The following is a 23169-nucleotide window of genomic DNA, read 5'->3' on the forward strand; positions in this document are numbered from 1 at the left end:
CAGCTTTGTTACACTTGGGGTACTACACTTTCTGAGTCCTTGAATATCTGAAGTTAGCAGTTATTTTTCCTGCTCATACTTGAATGATGGTTTACCATTACAGTGATACCAAGCAATAGCACTGACATATATCAAAGAAGCATATTTTAACTTTTACTAATTACTTGCACGATTTTAAGTAATAAGGTTAAGACAAAGTTAAAAAAAGATATAAACATAGAACTTTTAAACAGCATAGAAACACAAAGATTTCCTTTATAACTCATAATTCAAGAGAGTCATACAATTGTTTTTTCATAAAAACTTAGGAGTACCTAGTCCCACATGCATCAAAAACAATTCTTACATGGAAAATATGAATTAAGTTATAAAATTCAAAGCTGATATTCACACATCCTTGGGAAAAAAAAATTTTCTCATTGCCTGAGAAAATTTATTTGTTATTATATGATATAAAATCTATTTCTATGAAATATTTATCCAGTAGCCTACACAAAAGTTCAGATCAACTATTTAAAAGACAAATTATAACAAATTCCCTTTATTACAAATTCTTTTTAAACTAATACTAAGTTGGTTTTCTAATACAAAACAATTATGCCTATGAGAAAACTCACCTTATTAATCTAAAAATAAGCTATGAACAAAAGTTAATATAAAGAATAAAGTCCACCCAATTATTCGTTAACAATTAAAAAAAGTAATGATGAAAACACTAATGATGTCATTCCATAAGCACACTTTTTTTTAAATATAAAATTTATTCTTGCTCTAGAATTTCCTGCCTTGGAGTACGTTTGAAGAAAAGTACTGCTTCTCTACAATAGGGTTCTTTTCATACAGAATACAAAGCACTATTTTTATAACTAACTTATAACTACTCTAAATTATAAACATTTTACATGAAAAACCATGGAGAAGAATAAATACTAAAATAAGACCCCCCAAAATCATTACTGACATAATGAAATACCTAGTAAATCAAAGGAATTAGCTTTACTACTACAGTAGAACCTTGACATGTATGAATTTACTAATATCTCTACCAGAGCAGTACTACTCAGAAGCCTAGCATATAATAATTTGTAATTTCGCTAAAGTGAAAATAGGATGCCTACCTTTAATAAGAGTAGTATGTATATATAAGTTACTTATCTGGTACTCAGGGCAAAAAGACTATCCACAACTGCATCCTATTAAGGCTTTATTGATTTCTATAGTTATCTCATATGAGATAATAGTTGTGAAGTGAGAGAAAATGCTGGTGCTGGTGTCAAAAGTGAACAGCTAAAGGTGTCTAAGAAAATCATGGTTCTAGGCCACAAAACAAATTTTGGACAAACCATTTCTTTAAATGTCAAATCTGGAAGCAGCTTGGATCTCTGATACATATGAGTGTGTGCGTGTGTAATCAAAAAGTGACCAGTGGAATGATGTCAATTATTGTCTTCTGCCAAACTCAGTCTGGGGAGACAAAATAACTAAATGCAATGTAGTTCTCTGGATTGGATTCTGAAGCAGAATGAGGACATGAATGGAAAAACTAATGAAATCCAAATAAAAATCTGGAGGTTAATAAACAGTAGTGTACCAACGTTGGTTTCTTAGTTCAGACAAATGGACCACAATAAAAAAAATGCAAAAATGGATAAAAGTGGGTAAGAGATATAGGAGAATTAGCTGTACTATCTTTGTAACTTTTCTTTAAATCTAAATTTAATCCAGGGGTGCCTGGGTGGCTCAGTCAGTTAAGCGTCTGCCTTTGGCTCAGGTCAGGATCCCAGGGTCCTGGGATTGAGCCCCGCATCAGGCTCCTTGCTTTGGCAGGGAGCCTGCCTCTCCCTCTCCCTCTGCCTACTGCTCCCCCCATTTGTGCTCTCTCTCTCTCACTATCTCTCTCTCTCTCTGTCAAATAAATAAATAAAAATCTTTTTTTAATCTAAATTTCATCCAAAATAAAATGCTTACTCCAAAAAATTAACTAGACGCAGGAGGAAACGAAATAACACTAGCAAAAACCAAGAAAAAGACAACAAAAACAGACATATTTAGTTATCAGACACAGATTTTTAGATAAACATAGATATAAATATATTTACTGGGCGCCTGGGTGGCTCAGTCAGTTAAGCGACTGCTTTCGGCTCAGGTCATGATCCTGGAGTCCCGGGATCGAGTCCCGCATCAGGCTCCCTGCTCAGCGGGGAGTCTGCTTCTCCCTCTGACCTTCTTCCCTCTCATGCTCTCTCTCTACCATTCTCTCTCTCTCTCTCTCTCAATAAATAAATAAAAATCTTTATAAAAAAATCTTAAAATATATATATTTACTACATTTGGGGAGATAAGAGACAAGACTGAGAATGCTGACAAAGAACTGGAAACCATATAAAGAATAAAATGGTGTGCATCTGTCAATTGTTTTTAAGTTGAAAGGGGAAAATCAGTATCCATATAGCAGAAAAACCTGGAGAATACCTTGATTGGTCATCAGAATCACTAATGAATGACAGAGAGACACTGTCTGCTTCTGGTTGTGATGCCCCACAAAGAAAAAACATGCATTTAAGTAACATTCAGACCAGAGATACATACCCTGCATCTAATCATAAAAAAAAACAAAAACACAAAATTAGGGGCATTCTGCTTATTTTCAAAGGGAGAGAGAGCCTTTATTCTACAAAACTGTCTAAAAAGGCAGAGAAACTACTTCAAATTGAATGAGAGTAAAAAGATATGACAAGTAATGCAATGCCTTATCCTGATGAGATCTTGGAAACAAAGGGGAAAATTCCACAAAGGAAATTACTGGGTAATTGACAAAATTTGGAAAATGGTAGATTAGATAAAAGCATTATATCAATGTTAATCTGTTTGAGGTTGATAACTATACTGTGGTTATGTAAAAGAATCTCCTTGTCCTTAAGAAATACACATACACACTAAAAGTGTCGCCTGAGTGGCTCAGTCAGTTAAGTGTCTGCCTTCGGCTCAGGTCATGATCCTGGAGACCTGGGATTAAGCCCCGCATCGGGCTCCCTGCTCAGTGAGGAGCCTGCTTTCTCCCTCTTCCTCTGCCACTACCCCCTGCTTGTGTACTCTCTGTCAAATAAATAAATAAAATCTTAAAAAAAAAGAAAATGGAACAGGGTATTATACTAAGTGAAATGAGTCAGACAGAGAAAGACAAATAGTATTTGTTTTCACTGATATGTGGAATCTAAAAGACAAAACCAACCAACCAAATAAACAAACAGAAACAAATTCACAAATACTGAGAACCAACTGGTGGCTGCCAAAAGGGAGGGGTTTGGGGGATGGGCAAAACAGGTAAAGGAGATCAAGAGGTACATACTTTCAGTTATAAAATAAGTCACAGAGATAGAAAATACAGTATAGGGAATATAGTCAGTAATACTGTAATAATGTTGCATGGCAACAGATGGTGACTACACTTACCATGGCGAGCAATGAGTAGGTTGTATACCTGAAATTAATATAGCATTGTATGTCAACTGTACTTCAATAATTAAAAAAAAAAAAAAAGGGAAGAAAAAAGAAAACCACTCCTAGGCACATCAGTATAAACCTAGAAAACTAAAAAAAAGGAGAAAAAAGACAGATCACCTTTAAGGAAGCAGCAGACTAACAACTGACTTCTCACCAGAAATAATTCAAGGAGCCAGAAGACAATGAACTATATTTGAAAGTGCTGAAAGAAGATAACTGCCAACCTAGAATTCTACTCCCAGCAAAAATATCCTACAAAAAATAAAGACAAAATGAGGATATTTTCACATAAAGATAAGTAAATCTGCCACAGGAAGGAAATGATAAAGAGTCTTCTCCAGACAAAAAAAAAAGGTTATCCCATCTAGAAGAAAGTGAGGGATGAAGGAAGGAAAGAAAATCAATGTAATGATCAAATATGTAAGTAAACCTAAATAGTGGTGACTACATAAAACAATAATAATGTCTTGTGGAGTTTAAAATACATACGCAGGTGAAAAGAATCTAATGCTCTTGCACTGTCCAAGAAGAAAGTAAAAGTACCAATTGACATCAAACTTAAATTGATAACTGAATCTTTAAGGTAACCACAGAAAGAATTACAAGAATATGTAATTTCCAGGTCAAAAAGAAGAGCTATGGAATAATAAAAAATGTTTCTGATCAATCTAAAATAAAGCAAGAAAGGAAAAAGAACACAGAACAGGCAGGACAATTAGAAAGTACATTGTAATATGTTATATTTAAATCCAAATATATCATTGGTTGAATTAATGTGGATTAACCAACATCTCCCTTAAGAGAAAAAACTTGTCTGAATGAATAAAAGAAGAAAGCTCAATATATTCTATTAACAGTATAATCATATAGAAATGCTGAAAGTAAAAGAATAGAACAAATCATACTATGTAAACACTAATCAAGAAAAAGTTAGGGTAGCTATAGTAATATTAGACAAAGTCAGCTATCAAACAAAAGACATTATTAGAAATAAAGAGGACATCTCATTATCGTGAAACAGTCAAATTCACCAGGAAGATAAAGCAATTCTAAATTTCAATGTATCTTATAAAATAGCCTCTAAATATATAAAGCAAAAACTGTCAGGAACAAGAAGGAGAAACAGACAATTCAATAATCCTAGTGTGAGATTTAATCATATCTTTCTCAGTAAATAATTTCTTTAAAATAAAAAAGGATAAAATATTTGAGTACCACCATTAACTAAACTGCACCCAATAATTTCAGAATCCACATTATTTTCAGGTGAAATCCAAAACATTCACCAAAATTGATCATATGCTGAACTATAAGGCAAATCTCAAAACTATCAAAAAAATAACTTGTAAGATGCAGAAAAATTGGGAAACTGAAAAGATTAAAAGAATAAATATTTATAACCCATCAGCAGAAAACAAATATTTAGTATATCTCTAATCAACATTTCTCCAAAAGAGTATATATAGTTTGTTTGTTTTGACCTTAAAAGCCTAAGAATTATCTCCTTATTCTTAAACCAACCTTTATAAACTTTATTTTAATGACTGTAGAAATCTAAAATTTGTATTTCACTTCCTGTACAACCCTCTGAGGATAGTTTAACAGTCTCATTCCCCAAAGAGTGCCTAGGACTGAAATAATTTCACATGTTAATTCAAAAAGTAAATTTAGGTCTAGAAAGTTTTTAATAAGTAGTGCACAGAGGCATTACTCTCTCATGTATTTTAAATAAATATGTTTCCTCCACAAACTTTCCTTTATCTGACTGTTCTTGATAAGTATTCAAGTGTTCTTACCTCTTAATTAAAGAGTATGACAGCCTAGAGGAATGTAAACTTTCTTTTTTTCTAAATCAAATAAACCATTTAATAAATAAATATATAACGCTGTAGCATCAATTCAGATCCCTAATAGAACTTCCCTTTCTAAAATATCACACAGAATAAATGTAACATAGTCACTTACCACTTGATCTGTTTTTACGACTCGATTTCCCTCCAGTAAGAAGCATCTTGAGACTATTCCGAAACATGGTTGTGGTGTTCTAGTACTCAAAAAAACTATAAAAGAAAAAATATGGGAAAATACGTTAGAAAACTTGATTTTCTACTCAAAATACTATTAATAATTAATTTTAAATGCACTATCAGGAATTGTGTTTAAATATATAGTACAGAAATTTTTAACAATTTGACAAAAACATTAATTAATTTAACTTAAATACTATAATACTTTGAGTATCCTAAGAGATAAAGGTAGATATCAATAAGGGTACAAAGAATGTACTCACCATAGAATAAAGTAACCATAGATAAAGAACTGGGTAGCTATAAATACAGCCTACCCTTTCCCTGACTCTCCTATTCGTGGACAACTTTCCCATAGGCCCAACACACACATCCCCAAAGTTTAAGAGTCTAGAAACTTCCAGAAGGTGCACATTTTCCATTGACCAAGCCAGAATTCACCTCAAAGACCACTAATATACATGAATGAGTGCCTATCCTTTTTATGTCCCACTTCTATCAAAAGGAAAATTCTTCCAGTTGTGCTTTGGATTATGTTCTCTCTCACCTCCTCAGGGACTTTTAGCCAAAGACCATCTTCCTTTTCTTTCTCACACAGCTTTAATTTTTTTCTCCCTATTGAATCATTCCAATCATAACAGAAACATGGTAGTATGTCCTAACCAAAAACAAATAAGCAAGTCCCTCTCTTTATTCCCACATGGTCCAATTACTGCTCCTATATCCTAACTCTTCATAGCAAAATTTCTGAAAAGTGTTGTCAGTACTTGGTGCCTCCAGCAGACTGAACAGAATAAACATGAACTAAAATGGAGGCTAACAAAAAATATCCAAACCAAAGCACTGAGAAATAAAGGTTGAAAAAAATGTGAGAGAATATGGAATCCACTGAAAGGTTCTACCATACATATCACTGAAATCCCAGAAGAAAGGAGAAAATAAGAAAGAACCAATATTTGAAATAATAACAACAAAGAATTTCCTAACATAAATCACATCTTTAAAGAGCTAGAGGAAAAAAATAAAAAATTTAAATAAGCAACAATCAACAGACAGAAATAACTTTCAATAGAAATTAAGAATGGCAGAAGACAATGGACTTCCTAAAAATTCTGAAAGAAAACAGGCACCAATCAAGAAATCTATTCATAATTTTAAAATGTTTGAAATGAAAATGAAATAAAGGTGATTTCAGAAAAACAAACAAGAATTTATCAGTAAAAGAAATACTAAAAGGGAATTCTTCCAACAGAAGGAAAATGATACTAGAAAAAAAGCATGGAAATGCGAAAAGGAAAAGCCATAAAAAAGCTAAATGTTGGCAAACATGGATGAACAGTGACCATAAAAATAATTACTAGCTTGTTAAGTTTAAAATATATGTAGATTTAAAATGTGTGAAAACAAGAACAAAAAGATTCAGAACTGGGATAAATGGAGTTAAAGTTTTTAAGATATCTGCATTATGCAGGAAGTGGCAGAAGTAATAATCTACATCAGACTGCAATAACTCAAAATCAATGTAGTGATTTCTAGGATAGCCATTAAAGGTTAATTGAAGTGAGAAAAAGAATAATTAAAATATTTCATTGAACCAAAGAAGGTAAAAAGTGAGAGAAAAAGCATAGTGCACATCAATAAAATAAAAACAAATAGTAAGATGGTAGCTTTAAACTCAAATTATAGTTATCGTGTTAAATATTCACTCTACTATAAGACTACTTACGGTCATAGAAAGATTAAATATAAGATGATGAGAAAAAGCACATCATCCAAAAAACAATTAAAAGGAAGCTGTCATACCTATACCAATATCAGACAAAGTCAACTTAAGGCAATAAACACAACAAAAGATAAAGAGAGACATTTCTTTTTTTTAAATTTTTTTATTATGTTAATCACCATACATTACATCATTAGTTTTGGATGTAGTGTTCCATGATTCATTGTTTGTGCATAACACCCAGTACTCCATGCAGAACGTGCCCTCTTTAATACCCATCACCAGGCTAACCCATCCCCCACCTCCCTCCCCTCTAGAACCCTCAGTTTGTTTTTCAGAGTCCATTGAAAGAGAGACATTTCTTAATAATTAAAAAGTCAAACCAACAAAAAATATCATACTTCTAAGTATGAATGGACCCAATTAAAAGCTTAAAAATATATAAAGCAAAAATATACAAAACTAATAGAGGATATGGACAAATCCATAATCACATGGAAGACTAACACACCTTTGTCAATAGCTACAAGATCAAGCAGATGAAAAAAAGTTTTTATGAGATACAAATTTGAACTACATAATTGACCAACTAGACTTAATATAGTGTATTCTTTCAAATAAAAACAGAATATACAAATTATACACAAAATACATACCAAAATGAACCACAGGCTGAGTCATAAAGCAAGTCTCAATACATTTCAAAGGACTTAAGTCTTTGAGAATATATTCTCTAACTACGAGGCAATTAAGCTAGAAGTGAATAATTTTTAAAAATTGAGAAACTCCCCTACTGCTTGAAAATTAAGTGACATACTTCTAAATAACCTATGAGTCAAAAAATAAAAGTATATAAATCACAATGAAAATTTTAAAATATATGCAATAAATTATAATGAAAATATAAACTATGGAAACACTGAGAATGAAACTAAAACAATGCTTGTAAACAAATGTAAAGAATGCATGTATTAGAAGAGAAGGATGAAATCAGTATCTAAGCTTCTATTTCAAAAAGTTCAAAACAAACAGCAAATCAAAGAAAGCAAAAGGAAAGAAAAAGAGTAGAAATGAATGAAATAGAAAACAAATCCCAAACAGATAAAATCAATGAAGCAAAACATTTGATTTCTGAAAAGTAGTAAAATTAATAAATCCCTAGCAAAGCTAATCAAAAAAAGAAAAGAGAGAGACAGAGACAGAGACAGAGAGAAACTGCCAACATTAAAAAGGAATAGGGCATAACAATAAAAAATTAAAAAAAAAAAAGGAACAGGGGACACCATTTCAGAACTAAAGGCTGTTTTAAGTAAGTAGATACTATGACAACTTTACACCAAATTTAATGTTTTACATAAAACAAATTCTTTGAAAAATACAACTTATCAAAACTGACGAAAAATTGAGCAGAAAATCTGAAGCAGGCCTATCTCTATTAAAGAAATTGAACTTATCAAAACTCCTCCCAGAAAGAAAACTACAGGCCCAGATTATTTCACTGGTGAAGTCTACTGTTTAAAGGTACAAACAATACCAATTTTATACAGTTTCCTTAATAGAAGGAATACTTCCAAACATTTTATATGAAGGCAGTATGATCTTAATTCCAAAACCTAACAGAAATTACAAGAAAAGAAAATTATAGACCACATACCTCATGAACACAGACTCAAAAACCCTTAATAAAAGACACTGAAAACTACAAAAGTTACTTTAAAAAATTAAAGAAAACTTAAACAAGTAGAGATATACCATGTTCATAGAGTGGAAAGTTCAATATTGTCAAAATGTTGATTCTCTCTATAATGTCCTAAAGAGAAAACAAAACCTCAAATTCCAGCAGGCATTTTTTTTGTAGAAATTGAGCAGCTCATTCTAAAATGCATATGGTAATACAAAGAGCTTAGAACATCCAAAGCCATCTTGGAAACTAACAAAAAAGCTGGAGCATTTATATGACCTGAACTCAAGACTTACTCTATATCTCCAGAAATCATGACAGTATGGTTCTCTCATAAGTATCATCAGACAGATCAGTGACACTGAATAGGTAGTCCAGAAAAAGATCTACACTTACATGGTCATTTTTTTGGACCAAGTCATTAATGAGTAAAGAGAAGTCTTTTCAACAAGTGGTGGTGGAATAGATATTCATTTTTTAAAAAATTATCCCTAATCTGTGCTTCACACTACATATGAAAATTAATTCAAAATAAATCAAGAGTCAAACAACACATGAACGCTAAAATCATAAAGCTTTTAGAAGAAAACACAAGAGAATATCCTTATTATTTAGAGATAGGCAAAGGATTCTTAGAACACAGAAAGCAATAACCATAAAAGAAAAAATGGATATATTTGGGCTTTATTAAAATTTTTAAAAACATCTACTCATAAAAAATAACATAACCAAAATGAATAGGCAAGTCACAAACTGGGAGAAATTATTCACAAAACATGTATCTAACATAAAACTGATATCCAAGATATATTAAGAACACCTACAACCCAACAAAGAGAAAATCACATTTTTTAATGGATGAAAAATTTGGACACTTATAAAAAGTTTATGAATGGCCAACACACATATTGAAAAAGATTAACTTTCCCAATTTGTCACTGGGAAAATACAAATTACAATGAGCTACCACTATACTCCACCAGAAAAGCAAACTTTTGAAAGACTGATAATATCAAGTATTGACGAGGATGAAGAGCAACTGAAACTCTTAATATACTGTTTTCAAGGGTATAACAGTACAATTGCTTTAGGCAGAAGTCTAGCGGTTTATTATAACGCTAAGCATATTCCTAACATAGGACTCCACACATTACATATTTACCCAGGAGGAATTAAAACATATGTGCATAAAAAGATTAATGTAACAATTTTCACAGCAGCTTTATTTATAACAGCCCAAAAGTAGCCCATGTGTCCATCAATAGGAAAATGGATAAACTGTGGGATTTTCAGTTAGATACTACTCAGCAATAAAAAGGTATGAACTATTCGTATATTCAACAACAGATAAATCTCAAAATATAATATGCTGAATAAAAGAACCTTACATAAAAGTGTATGCAGTAATCTATGGTAGAAAAAAAATCAGAATAATGGCTGTCTCTTGGGGGTAAATGTGAGAAAAGGCACAACGAAACTTTCCAAGATGATGGTAAATTCTGTATCTTGAAGAAGTTTGGAATACACAGATGTATGCATTTGTCAAAATTCAGCAAATGTTCACATCAGATTTATGACTCATACTCCATATATATTTTACCTCAAAAGAAAAGAATAAACATTGAGCTCTACTTGAGGACCAGGGTTTGAAACATGGTGGACGACGTGGACCAGCAACAAACTACCAACACTGTAGAAGAGCCCCTGGATCTCATCAGGCTCAGCCTGGATGAGCGAATTTATGTAAAAATGAGAAATGACAGAGAGCTTCGAGGCAGATTACATGCTTATGATCAGCATTTAAATATGATATTGGGAGATGTGGAAGAAACTGCGACTACTACAGAAACTGATGAGGAAACATACTATATATATGTAAATCAACAAAATATATATAGATATATAAATCAAAAGATATATAAATCAACAAAACGGAATATTCCAATGCTTTTTGTCTGGGGAGATGGTGTTGTACTAGTTGCCCCTCCTTTAAGAGTTGGCTGAAACAAAGAATTTATCATGTATGGAATATAGGAGCTTTTGTATGATTGCCTCTTTAAATGTAGAAGACATTCAAAAGAGAAACCTGCATAAATTTTGATATTAAGAAATGACCAAGGATTCTTCCACTCCTGAAACGAGTTGATTTGCAGATAACTAAAAAATTCTTAAGCTAAAGGGCATTTTAATTTTTTTCCAACCCTTTCAATAAATGTGATCACAAAGAAAAAAAAAAACATTGAACTCTACTTAATTACATTCATGCTTAAATATTTAGAAGAAAGCCTATGATGTCTCCAATTTCTTTGGAATGCATCAAAAAATAAGATAAAATGATGGATGCATAGAGGGGTGATAGTAAGGCAGATAGTAATAAAGCAAATACAGCAAAATGTTAACAGTAGATTCTAAGTAGTGGGTATACATGTGTTAACTGTAAAATTATGTTAAATTTTCTATATATTTGAAATTTTTTATGTACGCTAAAAACACACTCCCACAAAGGAAACTCAAGGTTCAGATCATTTCAACAATGCATTCTACCAGCATTTAAGAAGAAATAATACCAATCTTACACAAATTGTTCCAGACACTAAAAATAGGGAACACTTCCAAACTTGTTTTCCCAAGACAGCATAAGCTTGATAACAAAAGTCAGTATGGTTTTTATAAGAAATAAGTTACAAGAAAGAAATCACAGACCTCTCTTTTGGCATAGAAGGAAAAACCCTAAACAAAATATTGGCAAAATCAAATCTACCAATTCACTGATCAGGACCAAGTGTGGGCTTAATCCAGAAATACAAAAATGACTGAACATATGAAAATCAATATAACTTACCACATTAACAAGAGAAATAAATCATATTATCAATAGATGAAGCAAAAGTAATTGATGAAATTCAATACTCATTCATGATCTAAGAAAACTTGCACAAAACTAGAAGTTCCTTAATATTATAAAAGCGTATCTTTTTTAAAACCTATAGTAAACATCATACTTAATGGTGAATAAATAAAAATATTCCACCTGAGATGAATGATGTGACCACTTCTTAGCACCACTTGCACTCAATATGATCCTGGAGGGGCGCCTGGGTGGCTCAATCATTAAGAGTCTGCCTTTGGCTCAGGTTGGGATCGAGTCCCACATGGGGCTCCCCGCTCTATGGGAAGCCTGCTTCCCCCTCTCCCACTCCCCCTGCTTGTGTTCCCTCTCTCACTGTCTATCTCTCTCTGTCAAATAAATAAAATCTTAAAAAAATATATATAATCCTGGAAGTCTAAGCCTTTACAAAATGGTAAGAAGATGAAATATAAAGAATGGAAAAGAAGAAATAAAAATGCTACTTTCATAGACAATATGATTATATACTTAGAAAACCTAAAAGAATTTATAAACTATTAGAGTAAATGAGCTTAGTAAGGTCACTAATACAATGTAAAACATAAAAAAATAGGTGAACACCAACAAATAACTTACCCTTTTAATCAGTGAAGATAAATAAGGTGATGAATCCTAAAAAGAATATTTCAAGCATTTAAGAAATATATTCATCTTATACACAATGGAATATTATGCAGCCATCAAAAGGAATGAGATCTTGCCATTTGCAACGACGTGGATGGAACTGGTGGGTGTTATGCTGAGTGAAATCAGAGAAAGACATGTATCATATTACCTCACTGATATGAGGAATTCTTAATCTCAGGAACAAACTGAGTGTTACTGGAGTGGTTGGGGGTGGGAGGGATGGGGTGGCTGGGTGATAGACATTGGGGAGGGTATGTGCTACGGTGAGCGCTGTGAATTGTGCAAGACTGTTGAATCACAGATCTGTACTTCTGAAACAAATAACGCAACATATTTTAAGAAAAAAGAAAAAGAAGAAGATAGCAGGAGAGGAAGAATGAAGGGGAGTAAGTCAGAGGGGGAGACGAACCATGAGAGATGATGGACTCTGAAAAAAAAACTGAGGGTTCTAGAGGGGAGGAGGGGGGATGGGTTAGCCTGGTGATGGGTATTAAAGAGGGCACGTTCTGCATGGAGCACTGGGTGTTATGCACAAACAATGAATCATGGAACACTACATCCAAAACAAATGATGTAATATATGGTGATTAACATAACAATAAAAAATTTAAAAAAAGAAATATATTCATCTTGAGAGTTATTCTTAGCTTCTTTTGCCCCTTATTTAAGAGACTATCTGAGAAGTAGAAATTCTGTCTGATTTACTTCACTAATATTTCAAAGACTTGAAAAAATTGTGTTATATGCAATGATATATATGAAATATACTTCGTTTTAAAATATGCCATAACATTTAAACAGTAAATCTTATAACTTATAACTCCTCAATTTTTATTTTCCTAAAAGAGAATAACTATTTTCTTATGTATAAGATTTTCTGTGCATACAAATGTAAACAAAATATGTAAAATATTCTACATATAGAATCTCATTTAGTCCTCATCAAAACCCCCTTAAGATGGGTGGTATTTGCTTCATTTTGAAGAAAAATTTGAGGTAAAGAAAAGTGAAATAGCATGCTAATATTATACAGCTAATAAATGCTTAAGACCATATTTGAACCCAAGCATTTTGTCCCCCTCCTCGGTGCCTATGCTTACACAAGGGATACAATAAATCTATTTAAAACATTAACCGAAACTACAGAATTTCTAAGTCTAGTGATTCAAATTAAAAGTTTCACAAGTATTATTCCATTTGACTCTGGTTTTTGAAATAATGCTTTTTATTTTGTGTGACACTTGCACATACTTTAACGTCTTTTACCTTAATCTAATGAGTTAAAAAAAAAAAGTATGATAGTGTAATAGGTTGGGATGAATCTTCACAAATGCACCAAGAAAAATTATGACAAAACACACTGAGGAGGAAAAGAAAAGATATCCTGCTTTAATGGACTCTGTGATATCCTATGCAGATCCCCATTACAGGATCAGAGCTCCCATTCCTCCGGTGTGAATGGCTCAGAGGTGCTCCCACCTTCAGAGAACTGACTAAGCTAAGCAAAGCCACCAATGATATTAATACAGGGATATAAAAGACCAGCTCCTTTAATTCAAGGGGGAACAACTCTGTGGCATGAATTATGCTCCAAAGCCCTCACCCATCTCTTCCTATGCTGTATTTTTCTTCAAATTCTTATCTGAAAATGATATATACCTGTTTGTTCATTGCCATGAAGACATGGAAATTGCTTGTTTAATTCATTGGTGCAAACCTATAACTGGAGAATAATGCCCGGTAAACAGTGGGTGCCAAATAAATATTGACTGAATTAATTATATTTCTTCAGTTTGCATTCGCTGTCTAAATCAAATTCCTTGGGGGGAAACTTGGTCTTACTCTTTTTATCCTCAATGCCTAGCTCATGGGAGACTCTCAACACTTCTTGAATGAATAAATGAATGAAAAATTGAGCAAAGACTTCATTCATCAGACTAGCGAACCTGTTAAGGAGGTAAGAGGGGACAATGTAAGTAAGTTTCAATAAACAAGAGATTATGAAATAACTGTAACAATGGGCACTACCTTGAGTGATATTACACCAGAGAATATCACGGAAACACAGAAATCCTAGGCAAGTTTAAATTTTTGCATGAGAAAAAAACACAAGAAAATTCTAGTCATACTTCAAACTTCTACCTAAATCAGACCTTACCAATATATATGTACAGTTCTTCAAAGTTGCAAAAGGAAAAAAGTAACAGCACAGATTAATGTTAGAACAAAAACTAAGACTAGGATCCAAAAATAAATAAAAACCTCACATCTAAAAATAAACCAAGATAATAAAGTTAACTCAAGCAAAAAATGATGATGAGTGCAATAAAATAATTACAATGATCACTTTTTGAAGTATAGAGGTTTTTTTCTTGCTAGTCCTAAAATATTTTATAAAAACTGAAGTGCATAATGAAATGAAACATAAAATACTTATTTAAAACTAATTATCCATCTCATAGTTACATTTTGATAAAATGACTTTCTTATTCAAGTTAACACATCATCCAAAAATTTATTGTAATAAAATATTAATACAGAAACTCCATAAAACTGAAGCTAAGTGGGAAATGGCAGTTCCATCTAACTGGATTTATGATAGTAATATATGACTAAATTTCATCCTACTTTTCCAAATTATATATCCAAATTTAAAAATGGTAACTCTCTCAGGAGAAATCATCAAATTCCTGGCAAGTGAAAAAATCTCTGGAAGAGGGATAACAAACAAGCAATTCACAGTCCCCCAATCATTTCTAATTGTCTTATACTTAACTGATTCAAACATTTTGTTATCCACATGGCCCCTAAGCTTTCAGGTTTGTGACACCTGGTCTAAACCATTGAAAGTATTGACTATTCTCCTCTTAATGGTCCACCAAGGCTGGACACTCAATATATTATTCAATATATTCTTACACTATTTTTTTTAGTGGACAATCGATTTTCATTTTCAGTGTTCATCCCTCCTGCATAAAGACTTTTACTTACTCTTTTATTCAAAAAAGGAGCACAATACCCCCTTTATAAAAATGTTTATGTAATAATGATGAAATCGAATTAACTATTAAGCACTTCTGCACTATTCAGGCTAAATAATCACGGTATTCCCCTTAACTTTTCCACACAGGACCTTTTTTATTCTATAAGCTGGCTTTTTAAAAAAATATATAGTTTTTTTCTATATCCTTTTCCATTTTGAGCGGTTGATATTTTTATTCTCATTTTTGGTTTTGTGATGGACTGGCTTATTCTTATTTTTTTGTTTTCTAATTCTAGAAACGAGTTTCTTGACATTAGAACTATGCCTAATGGATAAACTATACCACTGAAGTGCTTTTAAAGTTCTATAGGATCAGAAGAGAATGTTTCAAATAGTAAGAAAATAAAAAAATAAGGAAAAGTAAAAGTAAGATAATGTCTGTAGAACTCTAATTACAAAAATGAGAATGCGTACTAACCCAAATGATGGATTAAGAATTATCTTTCCTTACCCAGATAACCAACAAAATCTCCTTTTATGATTTTCTCTACAATATTAATCTGGATATTGCCTTCAGAGTCCCCTTGAAAACAACCTGTTGGTATAACTACCAGAAATAAACTATGTATCTTTAAGGTAAATGCTACCCATTCTCCAGCATTTATCAACCTAGAGCTTCCCTTCAGAAAAATTTTGTAAGGCAACAAAACACACATACACACATTTACAAAAATTCAAAGAAATGTTTAAACATTATATGAAAGGATGCAGTGGTTAATGATGCAGACGTGATGAAAATGTTGGAAAAAAGTGGTAACATTTTATAATACATGGTTTTAATGAAAGAGATACTAAGCAATTAAATACACACCCTTAAATAATTTAAAAATACATATTTTAAAAATATCTACAAGATAGCATAATTCCTTATATGTATATATATCAACACCCCCCCCAACCCTCCTCCCCATTAGGCTAAGTGTCCTAACTTCTAAATTGCAACTCAACCAAACATTTTATCCCACATAGTCTGTCCAGATAGATTTACAATTGAGTGAGTTCTCAATTCATCCCAGATTCTGGATCTTTATATCTTAGGCCAAGGATCAGTATGTCCCCAGTTTGCCACTCCTACCCAAACACAGCTACTAGCATCATCTGAGCCCCTGCAGGCTGCACTGCCTAAAAAAAAATGTGAAATAGCTAGATAACAGGATTTAGAACGGTGCTGAGGGAAAAAAATCGCTTTATTATTATACAATGTATGTTCACTGTAAAAGATAGGAAAAAAATGGGAGTGCTTGGGTGGCTCGGTTAAGTATCCAACTCCTGATTTCAGCTCAGGTCTCTCAGGGTCATGAAATTGAAGCCCATGTCAGGCTCCAAGCTCAGCAGGGAGTCTGCTTGTTCCTTGCCCTCTGCTCCTCCCTTGCTCTCTCTCTCTCTTAAATAAATAAAATCTTTTTTAAAAAATCATAAAACTTCTTTTAAAAAAAAAGAAAAAGAAACATGCTGGAATTTTCTTAGTTTTTTGTTTGTTTTTTGTCAGAGAGAGAGAGGGAACACAAGCAGGGGGAGTGGGAGAGGGAGAAGCAGGCTTCCCGCTGAGCAGGGAGCCCGATGTGGGGTTCAATCCCAGGACCCTGGGATCATGACCCGAGCCAAAGGCAGATGCTTAACCTACTGAGCCACCCAGGCATCCCCATGCTGGAATTTTCTCAAAGAATGATTCAACAATGAAATAAATTATCACCATTACATCCTCCTTTGGTTTTTCTTATCACTTTGCTAAAAAGTATGGCATCAACTTTCAACAAGATATAGAAGTTTGTAGATGCCAGCTTTGTAGACATTTTTTTTAAGCTCTCACAGAACATATTTGAGAATACACGAATTTTCATTTTCTGCCAAAATTGTCAAAGAGAAGAATACTGTTAAAGGAAAATATTTTACAATTATTAGATGAGAAGATGAATGCAAAAAAGACAGATGACAGCACTCTAAACTCTGATGAAGGTGAAATTGATCATGTAATGTAAATCTCAAGACTATGAGTCTTCAAATCACCAATTCACAGATGAATTTTCTCATGTTCAATAATCAATGAGTAAATTGTAGAAATGTAAGGTCATTCACAGAATTGAACCATCAATATACTGAAAAATCAATGTAATTCACCATACTAATAAAGGACAAAACCCTAATAAACACCTCAAGAGAAAAAGAAAAAGCATTTGACAGAAGACTATGCCCTTCCATGACAATACCACTCAACACACTTGGAACAGAAGGAAACTTCCTCAAATTGATAAAGGGCATCTATGAAAACCTATAGCTAACATCATCCTTAATGCTGAAAGACACTATTTTCCCCCCAAGATTAAGACAAGAGTGTCTGCTCTTATCACTTCCATTCAACATTGTTAAAAAAGTTCTAGCCAAGGCAATTAGGCAAGAAAAAGAAAGAAAAATATCTAAACAGGAAAGGAAGAAGTAAATTTGTCTATATTCACAGATAACTTGACTTTATATATGTCTAAAGAATCCAACAACAAAACTAGTAGAGCTAATAAAAGAATTCAACAAAGTTGCAGGACACAAAAATCAGTTGTATCTCTATACTATAGTACTGAACAATCCAAAGATGAAATCAAGAAAACAATTCCATTTGTGATAGCATCAAGTAGAATATTTAAAAATTTAGGAATAAACTGAGCAAAAAAAGCACAAGACTTGTACACTGAAAACTACAAAGCATCACTGAAAAAAACTTTAAAAAAGACCTAATTATATAAATGGAAAGACACCCCTGTTCATGGATTAGAAAGTGTAATATTGTTAAAACGGCAACACTTCTCAAATTGATCTATAGATTCAATGCAATAACCTACCAAAATCCCAGGTAACTTTTTGCAGAAATTGAGAAGTCAATCTTAGAATTCACATGGAAACTCAAGGGAGCCAGAAGAGCCAAAACACTCTCAAAAAAAAACAAAGTCAATAAAGGACCCCCTTCAAGGTATCCAAATTCTAATCTCCAGGACTTACTACCTTACATGGCAAAAGGGACTCTGTATATGTGATTAAGTTAAAGAATTTAATAAAGGGAGATTATCCTAGATTTTATCTAGATGAGCCCAATGTAATCACAAGAGTCCTTAAAACAGGAAAAGACTGCAGAAGAATCTCAGAAGATGTAATGACAGAAGAGAGGTCAAAGTGGTGTGGCCATAAGCCAAAAAATTTAGGTAGCTACCAGACACTGGAAAAGACAAGGAAGAGATTCTCTGGTAGTGCCTCCAGAAAGAGCACAATTGCGCTAAAACCTTGGTTTTACCCCATATCTGATCCATTTCAACCTTCTAATCTCCTGAACTGTAAGAAATATAGTATTTCTGTGTTGTTTTAAACCACTAAATTTATGGTAACTTGTTACAAGAACAATAGGAAATGAACTCAATCAGAATAGCAACCAACATGTATAATATAGTTATTATTACCATATAACAATGTCTCAAACACCTATGAAAGCATGCAGAGTTGCCACACTATTAATGGGGCTGTCCAAATGCTGTTATTTAAAAACTGCTTACTGTACTACTCTACAGCTCTATTTTTTTATATGTAAGAGTAAAGTTTTCAACTCTCAGTGAAAACACTTGATTTTGGGGGGGAGGGGAGTGTCACCAGTTTAAAAGTGATTTTATACTTTTTTTTAAAGATTTTATTTATTTAAGGGCGCCTGGGTGGCTCAGTCATTAAGCGTCTGCCTTCAGCTCAGGTGGTGGTCCTGGCGTTCTGGGATCCAGCCTTGCATTGGGCTCCCTGCTCAGCGGGAAGCCTGCTTCTCCCTCTCCCACTCCCCCTGCTTGTGTTCTCTCTCTCACTCTCTGTAAAATAAATAAATAAAATCTTTTTAAAAAATTTTATTTATTTATTTATTTGAGAGAGAGAGAACAAGTTGTGGGAAGGGGCAGAGGGAGAAGGAGAAGCAGACTCCCCACCAAGCAGGGAGCCCAATGCAGGGCTCAATCCCAGGACCCCTAGATCATGACCTGAGCCAAAGGAAGCCACTTAACCAACTGAGCCACCCAGGCACCCTGGTTCTATCTTCTTACAACAAGTTATTCCACATCATTTATTACTCAGCTCAACAGTCAAACTGAAAGACACTGAATAATACACAGTTATGACAAAAATAAACCTCACACACTGATTAAAAATTTACACTACACACACTGATTAAAAATTTACATTATATCTGGGGCACCTGGGTGGCTCAGTCGGTTAAACATCTGACTTCAGCTCAGGTCATGATCTCAGGGTCCTGGGATCGAGCCCCACAATGAGCTCCATGCTCAGCGGGGAGTCTGCTTGTCCCTCTGCCCCTCCCCCCAGCTCATGCTTTCCCTCTCTCTCTCAAATAAATAAATAAAATCCGAAAAAAAAAATTTACACCATATCTAAAGAGTTCTCATAACATACCACAAAAGAACAATAGCATTGGGGTGAGCCATGGATGTATAAGGTATATAGAAACCTAACCTTAGCCTCAAATCTTGCCATCAACCTATACAATATTAAAGTTTTCTAGTTAGATCACCAAAGAAAAAGATGGTCACATAAAGGAAAATATGGCATGCAACAGCACAAGAAAATATGCATAGAACATTCCCCCCCCCCGGTTTTAGGAAGTGGTTTCAACAAATATGGTGATATAAATGAAGGCTTTTCTCCTCTGGTCTTTAATTCTTTATCACCAAATGAGAATACTGGATCTATCATTTCAATCACTCTTCCACCAAAATCCCAAACTCCCTAGCCCCTTTGTTCTCTGGTTCCACACACCAAACAAAAATCAAAATTCAGGCTGATTCTACTCTATCAAGGCCACTAAGCACTACTGCACAGAGTCACATTACTAGCCAGACTAGACTGATAACACTAGAAATCCATAGTTGCAAATTTCAACTGACCCCTTTCACTGTTCAGCAATCTACTGTTTTTCTCTAGTCAATTCCTTCTGAACATTGTTTGACTCTCCATTTCTCCCCATCACTCTCAGGACAATGGTTTTGGCTCCTATTACACAAAGAAAAATACGTATCTTCAAATTTATCAGAAAGAACTCTTTTAACTACCTACCAACAAACATACAGATTTGAGCCCATCAACACACACCTTGTCCTTCTATTAAAATAAATGTATTATTACTTACGTGAAGGGGATTAAAAGTACACTTATCTTGATGAGCACTGAATAATGTATAGAATTACTGACTCACTATATTGTACACCTGAAACTAATAACACTGTATGTTAACTATAATTAAAATTAAAAAAAAAGAAAATCATATAAATACATTCTGGAAGGAAGTGTGTTATCAATCTAAATAGGATAAAAATAAATGTATCTCTGTTGCTAACACTAAAAACAGAAAGATAAGTGTATTACTGTCATATTCTCTACCTTTGCTCTGTATCCCACTCTCTTCCATTCTTCCTGGGACCTTTCATATTTTGACTTCTAGATTTTGAATTTCTTCCTTTAATGGCTCCTTCCATCAGCATTTCCATATGCTCAAGATCCTCCCATCTTAAAAAAATAAAAATCCTTTCTCAATGCCCTCCCTCTCTAGTTCATCCATTGCCATTATTCTGCCACCTATTATCTGGATAACCAAATCTCACTCTCCTCTAGTTTTAGTTACTACTTTCTAGCCCAGTAAATTAGCATCATCACTAATTTGTTCAATCATCCTTTATTCTTTCTCACCCACCTAACTTTTCTAACCAGTCAGCATATACCTTCACTCATGTCCCAGAATAGATTACCTCCAGCAATTATAACTCCCAATACTTAAACAACTTCTTCTTGATCTTTTAACACTAATAACCTACAGTGTTTGACTTTCACACTAAACATATGTATGTCCCATGAGGCAATAAGACCATGTTTGTCATGTTCACTGCTGTCCCTGTACTTACACACTGACAACATATACTAGAGGCTCAATAAATGAAAGGCAAAACCAAGGCCACACCATACCCCACATCTGGTGATAAACATAGATAAATATCATAAATCAATATGAAGTATATTTTCTAAAATGCTACAGAATAAAGGGGGCATGTTTCCAGTCATTCATTCAGCAAACATTTACCTTCATGCTTACCACGCACCAGTACTGTCCTAGGTGCTAATGATACAGCAATGAACAAAACAGTAGTCCCTGCCCTCATGGAGTTTATGATTCAACTAACCAAAGGAAACAGATGCCCTTTAAAAGAATCCAGTTCAAATCCAAAAGACAATACAATAAGACATGGCTTTCATAAAACAGGGACAGAAAACAATCCTAAAAAAAAAAAAAAAGAATGAGGGGCGCCTAGGTGCCTCAGCTGGTTAAACATCTGCCATCTGCTCAGGTCATGATCCCAGGGTCCTGGGATTGAGCCTCAGGTCGAGCTCCCTGCTCAGCAGGAAACCTGCTTCTCCCTCTCTCTCTGCCCCTATCCCTGGCTTGTGCTCTCTCTCCTGCTCCTGCTCTCTCTCTCCCTCAGATAAATATTTTTTTTAAAAAAAGAATGAAATTAAAAGACAAAAAGGGAGATAACTGACATAAGGAAGGTTCACCTAAACAGTAACACACACACACACACACACACACACACACACACACACACACAGTTGATATATATGAAGAAGAGCTAATACTGTGAAAAAAAAAATCAATCAATTCAGCAGTGCAGGGGCACAGTCTAATATACTAAATATACCAGAATTCAGAAGCCAGCCCCTGGTAAACACTAGTCTGCTTTCTGTTTCTATGGATTCATTTATTCCAGATATTTCACATAAATAGATTTCCATTTATTTTTAAATACCATAGTTTATATTTTTCTTGGAAAAATCATTTCTTCGAATTTTTCAAATTGTTAACCAAAACTTACACTTATTCTTAATCTCTGGTATATCTGTAGTTAGATTTTTTTTCTCTCCCACCTTCAACTCTCAGTTCTCATTTTCGGGGCACTTGGGTGGCTCAGACGGTTAAGTGTCTACCTTTGGCTCAGGTCATGATCCCAGGGTCCTGGGATCGAGCCCCACATCGGGCTCCCTGCTCAGTGGGGCGCCTGCTTCTCCCTCTCCCTCTGCCTGCTGCTTCCCCTGCTTGTACACTGTCAAAAAAAAAAAAAAATCTTAAAAAAAAGTTCTCATTTTCTACTGTGTATCAGGCAACCTTCTAGGCAGGGAAATATAAAGCTTTAAAAAAAAAAAAAAAGAGCCACACAAGAGTTTTGCTAATTTAGAAGGGAAAAGAGACAATAAGTAAACAAATGAATACATGATTTAATTTCAACTAGTGAAAAATGCTATGAAGACAAATAAAGAAGGGCAATGTTTAGAAAGTGAGATAGGGTGTTATATTACACAAATAAGATCAGGGAAGGCTTGTCTGAGAGGATGACATTTACAGAGATCTGAATGAAATGAGGAGGTAATCCTTCAGAATGTATATGAAGATCTAGGCCAGAGAAAAACCAATTACAAAAATACTGAAGCAGGAATAAGCTTGGAATGTTCAAGGACCAACAATGAAGGCCAGCGTGACTGGAAAAGAGTAAGAAAGAATGGTAGATGAGGTCACAGAGGTAGCCAGGGTTCAGATTATAAAGGGTACTGTTGATCCTGGTAAAGACTGAATTTTATTCT

The 23169-nt window shown here is 33.8% G+C and overlaps 1 protein-coding gene and 1 pseudogene across 8 annotated transcripts in view; one reads left to right on the top strand and one right to left on the bottom strand.

The window, feature by feature from the left end:
* The window catches only part of TANC2 (tetratricopeptide repeat, ankyrin repeat and coiled-coil containing 2), a 352068-nt gene that overhangs the window by 286822 nt on the left and 42077 nt on the right, over positions 1 to 23169 (bottom strand). For 7 of the 8 annotated variants that reach the window (XM_073883063.1, XM_025890285.2, XM_073883069.1 and 4 more), the window contains exon 2: positions 5470 to 5564. In XM_073883063.1, the coding sequence (XP_073739164.1) occupies positions 5470 to 5536 (67 nt within the window). In that variant the 5' untranslated portion in view covers positions 5537 to 5564. Of the gene's footprint in view, positions 1 to 5469; positions 5565 to 12419; positions 12531 to 23169 lie in introns of those variants that run through there. The other variant, XM_073883065.1, reaches the window with a different exon arrangement.
* On the top strand, positions 10588 to 11019 carry LOC112837697 (U6 snRNA-associated Sm-like protein LSm3 pseudogene; annotated as a pseudogene).

Source organism: Callorhinus ursinus, unplaced genomic scaffold, assembly GCF_003265705.2.
Source record: "Callorhinus ursinus isolate GAN/ISIS: 27379988/994484 unplaced genomic scaffold, GSC_fseal_2.0 scaffold50, whole genome shotgun sequence".
In the NCBI taxonomy this organism is placed as follows: Eukaryota; Metazoa; Chordata; class Mammalia; order Carnivora; family Otariidae; genus Callorhinus; species Callorhinus ursinus.